Source organism: Carlito syrichta, unplaced genomic scaffold (assembly GCF_000164805.1).
Source record: "Carlito syrichta isolate Samal-C Ts95f unplaced genomic scaffold, Tarsius_syrichta-2.0.1 Scaffold308169, whole genome shotgun sequence".
NCBI classification, from domain to species: Eukaryota; Metazoa; Chordata; class Mammalia; order Primates; family Tarsiidae; genus Carlito; species Carlito syrichta.
Window position 1 is genome coordinate 34,241 of NW_007252265.1, and position 10,234 is coordinate 44,474.

Consider the following 10,234-nt stretch of genomic DNA (forward strand, 5'->3'; position numbering starts at 1 on the left):
GACCCCAATTAAAAAAAAAAAAAAAAAAAAAAAGACTGGTATGGGTTTGATTCCCAGTTAGGGGGTGAGAAATATCCTCCTTAAAGGGAGGCAAGGGCTTTTACAAATGCCCCTCAGTACCCCTGAGAAGATCAGTTGAGATCTGATCATTTCCCCTTCACTGAGAATGACTGCCTCTCTTAAATGAGACATGATTACCAGCCATAGTGTGGCATATCTCTCAGGTACCTTGAGGTGGCAGAACAACAACTGAGAGTCACTGCTCTAGAAGTCTACACATTAAAAAATTGGAGATAAAACTTTGTATTCTGAGCACACTCATGAAAAATGATTGGCAAGGTCTCAAGTGGCATCATCTTGATAAAAGACAGTTATGCGAGGCTGGGCACAGTGGCTCAAGTCTGTAATCCCAGCACTTTAGGAGGCCGAGGTAAGAGGATTGCCTGAGCTCAGGTGTTTGAGACCAGCCTGAGCAACTTGGTGAGACCTCATCTCTACAATAAATCAAAAAATAAGCTGGGCGTGGTGGCACACACCTGTAGTTCCAGCTACTTGGAAGGTTGAGGCAAAAGGAATGCCTGAGTCTAGCAGGTCAAGGCTGCAGTGGCCGTGAGCATGCCACTGCACTCCAGCTTGGGCGACAGAGTGAGACTCTGATTCAAAAACAAACAAACACAAAACAACAGCAAACACAGGAAAGCTGGAGACAGAAGTGTCAGATTTCCTGTTGGGACTACTACAGGCTTTGTGGATGTACACAGGTGTGCTGTGAAAATGCATCCTGAGGCCTGGAAAATGTGGCCCTGTGGATGAGCCTCTTTTAAATGCTGAAGCACAAGGACAATTTGGCAGCCAGTCATGAAATAGCTGCTCAAATATTCTGGAAGAACAGACAAACAATTTGCAAAGGACAGCAGTGGTGGTTAGGACAGCTTGAATACCAAGAGACAACAGATGAAAGACTTCCTCTATTCCCAGGAATTTCTTCAACTGTGCAGTCCCTTTTGTACGAAGGAATAAGCTAGGAGCAGTCAGATACTACATGAGGTGCCTTAAAGGATTTAGTCTCCCTAACAAGCTGTTGAGGTGGGCATCATGTCCTTTATTTTATAGATGAGGAAATTGAGCCTAGAGAGTCAGCTGACTTAAGGCTAAAATACTTACGTATAGCAATCACAGCGAAAGTCATCAGCAATTGCTTCCAAATTTACATCTGCATCCAGTGGAGGTTTGGTGCCATTCTAAATGAGAAAAACACTTTTTAATTGAAGCTTTAAAGACTCAAACTCAGCCACTGTTTCATTAAGCACTGGCCAGGCCATGTGCCCATTGTGCTATGGCCAGACCGTGTTTTCCTAAGCTTTGGACCCCTCTCCTAATCTTGGAGAGGTGAATCTTCTCTCTCTCTCTCTGATCTACGTTTTAGCCATTGCTTTGCTAAGTTATGGTTTGGCTATGTGGTTCCTTGAGCCATGGTTGCCATGTTTCCTAGCTTTGGCCCCCTCCCCAACCTTGGGAAGGTGAGTCTCTCCTCTCTCTAATTTACTTCTAAATAAATGATATTTCCTGATCTAAAAAAAAATAATAAAAGACCAAAACTCATCCACATAATAGGTTCTTAATAATAATAGGTTCTTAATAATAACAATGAGTATAACTGACTCCGAGAACAGTGCTGCAAGATTTCTACAAGGCCGGGTACAGTGGCTCAAGTCTATAATCCCAGCACTTTGGCAGGCTGAGGCAAGAGGATTGCCTGAGCCCATGGGTTCGAGACCAGCCTGGGCAACATGGTGAAACCCTGTCTCTACAATAAATAAAAAAATTAGCTGTGTGTGGTAGTGCGTACCTGTAGTTCTGGCTACTTGGAAGGCTGAGGTGGAAGGATGCCAGAGCCCAGCAGGTCAAGGCTGCAGCGGCTGGGAGCATTCCACTGCACTCTAGCCTGGATGACAGAGTGAGACTCCAACTCAAAACAAATAAATAATAAATTTCAATTTTGGGAAATGAAATTAAGAAGCAGACCCCAAACTTGGGAAAGCTAACGGCAAACAATTAATGCTCATGAAGTTTGAAGAATTTGTGTGCAGTTATAGCAAAAAGAAACCACCACCAGCGAGAACAAAAACCTCCCCAATTCTTCCAAAGGTGAAGAAACAAATTTCCTTTGCCAGATTAAATATGACAAATACTTGGTCAGTACTTGGTTTTGCTGTGAGGTTGGCTATGAAGGGAGAAATAATATTGAACCTTGCCAGGAGAGAATGAGCAGTAACCTGGTCTACAATAAAAGTCAAAAGCCCTTTGAGCTCAGTATGTTCTTTCTTTCTTTTTTTGACTCGGAGATCTCACTCTGTAGCCCAGGATGGGCTCAGGTGATCCTTCTGTCTCAGTCTCCCAAGTAAGTTCTTTCTTAATCTTTTGTGTAATCTCAACCCTGACTTTGGTGTCAATTTCCCTTCCACTCATAATTAAGAGATGCTAGAAATGACAAGTACAGATTTTAGCAGAGAATTCTTAGAATTTTGACACAACACAGTATATTTCATGCATACGGGATATGTTTAGTATTTTTTTTTTTTTTGAGTTGGAGTCTCACTCTGTTGCCCAGACTGGAGTACAGTGGCCGGGAGCGGCCACCGCAGCCTCGACCCGCTGGGTTCCGGCGATCCTTCCGCCTCAGCCTTCCGAGTAGCTGAAACTATAGGTGTGCGCTACCACGCCCAGCTAATTTTCGATTTTTATTGTAGAGATGAGGTCTCACCAAGTTGCCCAGGCGGGTCTTGAATCCGCGGGCTCAGGCAATCCATTCACCTCAGCCTCCCAAAGGCTTGGGATTACAGGCTGAGCCATCGAGCCCGGCTTGTGTTTAGTATTTTTAGTGATGCAAATTGCAGAGGCAAACAAAACAGTTTTTTGTTTGTTTTTAAATCAGGGTCTCACTCACTGTTTCCCAGGTTGGAATGCAGTGGCATGACCATGGCTTACTGCAGCCTCCTGGGCTCAAGCGATTCTCCCTCCTCAGCCTCCCAAGTAGATGGGACTACAGGCGCATGCCATCAAACCTGGCTAATTTAAAAAATTTTTTTGTGGTGATGGGTCTCACTATGTCACCCAGGCTGGTCTCAAACTCCTGGCCTCAAGCCATCGTTCCACCTCTGCTTCCCAAAGTGCTGGGATTATAGGAGTGAGCCACTGTACCTAGCTAAAACACAATTTTTAATCATTTCAAATGTCCAGCTCCATGGATTGTTACAAACAAAGCCTCCAGATCAAGAAAGAGAACATTACCAGTCAAATTCATAGAGATAGAAGGTAGAGTGATGGTTGCCAGGGGCTAGAAGGTGGGGGTAGGAGGAATGGGGAATTAGATGGTAGGTTTATGAGTGTTTGCTTTATTATTTTGACCAGTAACTTACATATACAATACATATATTTTTTCCTTTGTAGCAAATATTACACTATGAAACAACTATTTTAAAAGCAAACAGCTAGCCGGGCTCGGTGGCTCAGCCTGTAATCCCGTACCGTTGGAGGCTGAGGTGAGTGGATTGCCTGAGCCCGTGGGCTCGAGACCCACCTGGGCAGTGAGACCTCATCTCTACAATAAATAAAAAAATCAGCCGGGCGTGGTAGCGCACGCCTGTAATTCCGGCTACTTGGAAGGCTGAGGCGGAAGGGTCACCAGAGCCCAGCGAGTTGAGGCTGTGGTGGCTGGGAGCGGCCACTGCACTCCAGTCTGGGCGACAGAGTGAGACTCCAACTCAAAAAACCAAAAAACAAAAAACAAACAAACAAACAAAAAAACAGCTGGGTGAGGTGGCTCATGTCTGTAATCCCAGTATTTTGGGAGGTGGAAGGGAGAGGACTGCCTGAACCCAGGAGTTTTAGACCTGCCTGGGCAACTAGACAAGACCTCATCTCTACAATAAATTTAAAAATTAGCTGGGTGTGGTGTCATGCGCTTGTAGTTCCAGCTACTTGGAAGGATAAGGCAGATGGACTGCTTGAGCCCAGCAGGTTGAGGTTGCGTTGGCTGTGAGCGTGCCACTGCACTCCAGCCTGGGTGACAGTGAGACTCAGAATAAAAAAAAAAAAAAAGCAAACAGACCTAAGCCATTAAGTTTCTCTTAGTGTGACATATCAGCTGGCAGGGTGTTTCAGAAGACCTGGCCTCAGGCCTGGAGCTGCGATTTGATGCAGTCATCTGTTGCTCTGTCCACATTCACACACTAACCTCTCACTGCCTCGCAAGACAACATGTTCAAGAATCACATAAACTATGCATCCACTAGCCACTATCACTGGATAAAATGAATGCATACATCTAACCCAGCCTCAGGAAACAATTATGTTTTCTATTCAATCCACTTTGACCTGGGAAATAAACTCTGTGACCTTAGGCAAGCAACCTTTGGGCTTGTTTCTCCCCAAACTACAGGATCAGAAAGCAGGACTGCTAAGCATCTTTTAGTGTAAGTGATTTCCAATTGAGCCAGGATAGTGGTCAACCCTGGGAATGGTAGGGGTGGATAGGGGGCTGGAAATAAGCAGGAAGGTGGTTTTTGTCTGGGATTGTTGTCTCTTTTTAAAAATATACCTAACATTTACCATCTTAACCATTTTTAAGTATACAGTTCAATGGCATTCAGTATATCATGCTGTTATGCAATCATCATCATCTATCTCCAGAACTTTTTCATCTTCCCAGAATAAAATTTTGTACCCATTAAACATGAATTCCCCATTTTTCCTGCTCCTTCACCAGCCCCCGGCAACCACCTTTCTACTTTCTGTTTCTATGACTTTGGTAATGTTCTCTTTCTTGATCTGAAGGCTTTATTTGTAACAATTCATGGAGCTGAATATTTAATAATATGACCATTTTTCTATATGTATACATCCATAAAAAGATCTAAAAAGTGGAAACAACATTGGAACAAAAATTCGAAAACCTGAGTTCTAAAGTTCAAATGTGCAATTGAATTGACCTTAGGGAAGTTTGTAAATCTTCATTATTTATTTAGCTCATTAAAAAAGCATCTTGGCTGGGTGCGGTGGCTCAATCTGTAATCCCAGCACTTTGGGAGGCTGAGGAAAGAGGACTGCCTGAGCCTGCGGGTTCGAGCCCAGCCTGGGCAACTTGGTAAGACCTCGTCTCTACAATAAATCACAAAAACTAGCCGGACATGGTGGCGTGCATCTGTAGTTCCAGCTACCTGGAAAGCTGAGGCAGAAGGATCACCTAAGTCCAGCAGGTGGAGGCTACGGCAGCCATGAGTGTGCCGCTGCACTCCAGCCTGGGCGACAAGAGTGAGACTCCACCTCAAAAAAAAAAAAAAAAAAAGCATCTTATCTCCAGATGAGTACATATAATTTTGTGCAATATTTGAGCAGGGAAGGATGAAAATAAAAAAGAAGGAGGTTGCTGGGCTCGGTGGCTCAGCCTGTAATCCCGTGCCTTTGGGAGGCTGAGGTGAGTGGACTGCCTGAGCCCGCGGGTTCGAGACCCACCTGGGCAGCGAGACCTCATCTCTACAATAAATCAAAAAATCAGCCGGGCGTGGTAGCACATGCCTGTAATTCTAGCTACTTGGAAGGCTGAGGCGGAAGGATCGCCGGAGTCCAGCAGGTCGAGGCTGCGGTGGCCGGGAGCGGCCACTGCACTCCAGTCTGGGCGACAGAGTGAGACTCCAACTCAAAAAAAAAAAAAAAAGGAGGTGGTGGCAGCCATAAATAATAATGAAACCAGGCCAGGTGCAGTGGTTCATGTGTGTAATTCCAGTACTTTGGGATGCCGAGGCAGGATGACTGCTTGAGCTGAAGAGTTCGAGACCAGACTGAGCAATATAGCAAAGACCTTGTCTCAACACAAATTTCAAGATTCCAGGCATGGTGGCTCAAGCCTGCAATCCCAGAACTTGGGAGGCCAAGGCGAGAGGATTGCCTGAGACCAGGGGTTCAAGACCAGTCTGGGCAACTTGGCAAGACCTCGTCTCTACAATAAATCAAAAAATTAGCTGGGCATGGTGGCATGTGCCTCTAGTTCCAACTACTTGGAAGGCTGAAGTGGAAGAGTCCAGCAGGTCGAGGATGCAGTGGCCATTAGCGTGCCACTGCACTTCAGCCTGGGCAACAGAGTGAGACTCTGACTAAAAAAAAAAAAAAAAAAAAGTAAAAATTATCTATCAGGTATAGTGTTCATTGTATTTGGGGAATGGGGACACTGGAAGCCCAACCTCCACCAATACACAATATACCTATGTAACCATCATGCACTTGTACCCCCCAAATCTAAAACTGTTCTGAATAGCAATAAGTTGAAAAAAGAAGGAGGCTGGGCACAGTGGCTCAAAAAAAAAAAAAAAAAAAAATTAAAAAAAGAAAGCTCAGAATGCCACATGTAACTTGCTCTGGCATGTCTAGATATGAATACCACTCCAATCTTTCCCTTTAGTTCATGATAGCCCAAGGGCAAGTATGAAAGCATTATCATTACCTCACCAAGACTATAAGAAATTCACAGAAACAAACTGGGATTATATGTGTGCTTATTTGTGTATACATGCACACACATTAACCAAAGTTAACTAAATCTCACTACTATAGTTCCTAAAGACAGAGCCAAGGAAAGGGAGAGAAAATGCCATGATATATTCATCATTAGTATCTGCTTGATAAATAAACAAGTAGATACAATTAAAACAGGGTTTCTTGATCTTGGCATTCAACATTTTGGATTGGATAATTCTTTGTTGTTGGTTGCCTTGTGCACTTAAAATTCTCCTGCTCAGTAATAAACTGATGTCCCCAGACAATGTCAAACGTTCCCTGAGACCTTGGGGTGGAGAGGTGGTAAAACTGTGCTTAGTTGAGAACCACTGAACCAAGGCAACATGTTTTCATGGCTTTGACCACCAGCTATGTGCTGATGACAGGTAAAACTATAACCCAACCGGTATCCTCTCCTGAACTCCCAACCACAGAACCAACTTCCTTGTCGACAGCTCCGCTTAAATAATACCCAAGCACCTGAAATTCAAATTGCTAATCTCCCAGATCCCTTATCCTGGTAGATAACACTGCCCATTCTGCCGCCCAAGTTGATAATTCATCTACCTTTTTCCTTAACTTCTTTTTCTTGGGTTGGAGTCTCACTCTGTCGCCCAGACTGGAGTGCAGTGGCATGCTCCCGGCCACGCAGCCTCAACTTGTTGGGCTCCGGTTATCCTTCCGCCTCAGCTTTCCAAATAGTCAGAACTACAGGCATGTGCTACCACGCCCGGCTAATTTTTTGATTTGTTGTAGAGACGAGGTCTCACCAAGTTGCCCGGGTGGGTCTCGAACCCACGGGCTCAGGCAATCCACTCGCCTTGGCCTCCCAAAGTGCTGGGATTATAGGCTGAGCCACCAAGCCCCGGCCTTTCCTTAACTTCTAACCCTGCAATTAGTCCTACGTCTTGTTAACTAAAACCTTTTATAGCTCCCACACCTGTGTCCTCTTTGCTTTTCATCTGATACTTCCTTAGTTCTGACATGCTTAATTGAACAGCTTGTAGGTTCTGCCATCAGTAGAATCTTTTTACCCCACAAAGGTGGCCATCCTTCTGTTCTCAGCATTCTGTTCTCTCTCTTCTGGGAGACAGTTATGAACACTGCTAAATGCAGCTTCAATTTTAAATAACAACGACCCAATAAAGCAGGATCACAAAACCTTCTTGCCAACATCAAAATAAAATACTAGAAAAAGTAAAAAGTTTAAAACTTTATCAGTAGTCAACAAACAATGAAAGGGAATAAGACTTCATGTTGCAAATGTTAAAAAGGAGGTACAAAGAAAAGAGAAAATTCTAAAGTGGCTAAGTAATTAGGCCGCTATCCCTAGGAAGGACATTGAAGAAAGAGGGTGAGTTGACAAAATCTTATGAACGTCTATTAATATTCCAATCTGGAAAGAAGCAGCCTGAAAAGACATCTGCAGAAAAAGTTACAGAAAAACTCTCAGACATACTATCAAGGGAATTCTGCAGAAGTAGGAAGAACTGCCAAGACATCCCATTTTCCCAAAAGCTGTGCAACTGGGGCACAACCCTACGGAAGCAAGATATGCACTGGATGAACAAAACAGGTCTGGGTACAAGACACTTCATCATCAAAAGAGCTTATAGCAGCAGTTTAGCTCTCTTTACCACCCCAAGGCTGTGAAACCATGGATTCAAAGCACTTACCCACATCTCAAGCTGTAATATGTGAAGGGTAGAAAACTTGTTTCAGGTAAAGTGAGAAGTAAGAAGTGAGACCTCACTCTATATTTAGACAAAGAGAAGGTATTGACGGAGCAACCATTATGATGAAAACAAAAAAGCATGGTGAAGAAAGAAAGGAAGAAGGGAGAGAGGAAGGGAAGGAGGGAAGAAAAAAAAAGACAAGTTTAATCACAGTGAGTGCAGTACGACACTGTAAAAGGTAAAGTAATTACACAAAAGATAGGGAAGATTAAGGGGACTGAATCTAAGAATAATTGGTGACCTTGGAGAAATAAATTCAAAATGCATCAGAAAAAGCACTCAGAATACAATACAGAAATATTTCCTGGAATGAAGGAGAAATCAATCTACAGAATAAAAAGGTATGCCAGATTTTAGGACACCACCAATGGCAGCAACAAGTAACTATTCAGATACCAAACTTCAAATAATTTTTTAGGCAGAAAGAGGAAGGGAAAGATCAGATCTGTCTCAGACATCTTTACAGACACATTCAGGGCGCAAAATTCAAGTTGCAATTTCTACAAAGGCCAGAGAAAGACTGTGTGAACAAGAAGTTATTCCCAAAGACAACAAACATTCATAAGCATGAAAATAATTCAAGGAATAAAGTTGAAAAGACTATTAATAAAATCATAGATAAGAGTAAAAATAAAAACTAGAAAATATATAAAAATTGTGGTCAAAGTACTGCTGTGAGTACTATATCTGAGTACCCGTGGGCTCACCTCAGCCTCCCAAAATACTGGGATTATAGACATGAGCCACCATGCCCAACCCTCTTCTTAAATATATAACTAGGTAGAATACATAAATAAATATATTATATAATATATAAATAGAAATAAAATATAAAACTATATATAAATCAGAATCTAAATGTAATGAAACTAGAAAGAAAAACAAAAAAGAAACACACAAACTGGGAATTATAAGAAGGGAAGTACATACAAGAATGCTAACTTTAACAACTAAACTGATGCTAAGTTGAAATGTGTACTTAAATAATTCCTTTAGTTTTGTTGTCTTTTCAATTTCAAATGAAATGAACTTGACTGAAATAATGTATTCAAGCTTATTCCCCTCCATCTCATTTCTTCAACCATCAACCCATTCACCAACCCATGCTGCATACAGATGTTTGGAATAATGTCCACACTAAATGTTAATGCAGATTACTTTGCAGTTCCACTCTACGGTGACTTTCTTTCTTCTTTGTATGTAATGCTTATTGTTTACGCAGCAAAGTCAACACTGTAAAGGCATTTTAAAAGTTACCATTCATGGCCAGGCATGGTGGCTCAAGCCTGTAATCCCAGCACTTTGGGAGGCCGAGCCAACAGGATTGCCCGAATCCAGGGGTTCGAGGCCAGCCAGGGCAACTTGGTGAGATCTTGTCTCCACAATAAATCAAAAAATTAGCTGGGCATGGTGGCCATGTCTGTAGTTCCAGCTACTCAGAAGGCTGAGGTGGAAGGATCGCCTGAGCCCAGCAGGTTGAGGCTACAGTGACCGTGAGTGTGCCACTGCACTCCAACCTGAGGGACACAGTGAGACTCCATCTCTAATACAATATAAATAAATAAATAAAAGTTAGCATACAACAGCAAGTAGGATAGAATTCAACATAGGGGTTTCAAAATTCAATTGTCCCTGGAATATTTTGTCCAGCTATGTCTATTTACTATTTTTTATTTTTACTTTTTGAGTCAGAGTCTCACTTCATTGCCCAAGCTTGAGTGCAGTGGTACACTCACAGCTACCGCAGCCTCAACCTGCTAGCCTCAGGTGATCCTTCCATCTTAGCCTTCCAAGTAGCTGGAACCACAGGTGTGCACCACCACACCTGGCTAATTTTTTGATACATTGTAGAGATAAGGTCTTGTCAAGTTGCCCAGGCTGGTCTCTACTACTTTTTTTTTTTTTGAGTTGGAGTCTCACTCTGTCGCCCAGACTGGAGTGCAGTG

The 10,234-nt window shown here is 42.9% G+C and overlaps 1 protein-coding gene across 2 annotated transcripts in view; it reads right to left on the reverse strand.

Annotated features, from left to right (window-relative positions):
• Nucleotides 1–10,234, reverse strand: part of NVL (nuclear VCP-like) — a 118,783-nt gene that overhangs the window by 12,324 nt on the left and 96,225 nt on the right. For both annotated transcript variants that reach the window (XM_008065158.2, XM_008065159.2), the window contains one exon: nucleotides 1,165–1,241. In XM_008065158.2, the coding sequence (XP_008063349.1) occupies nucleotides 1,165–1,241 (77 nt within the window). The remainder of the gene's footprint in view (nucleotides 1–1,164; nucleotides 1,242–10,234) is intronic.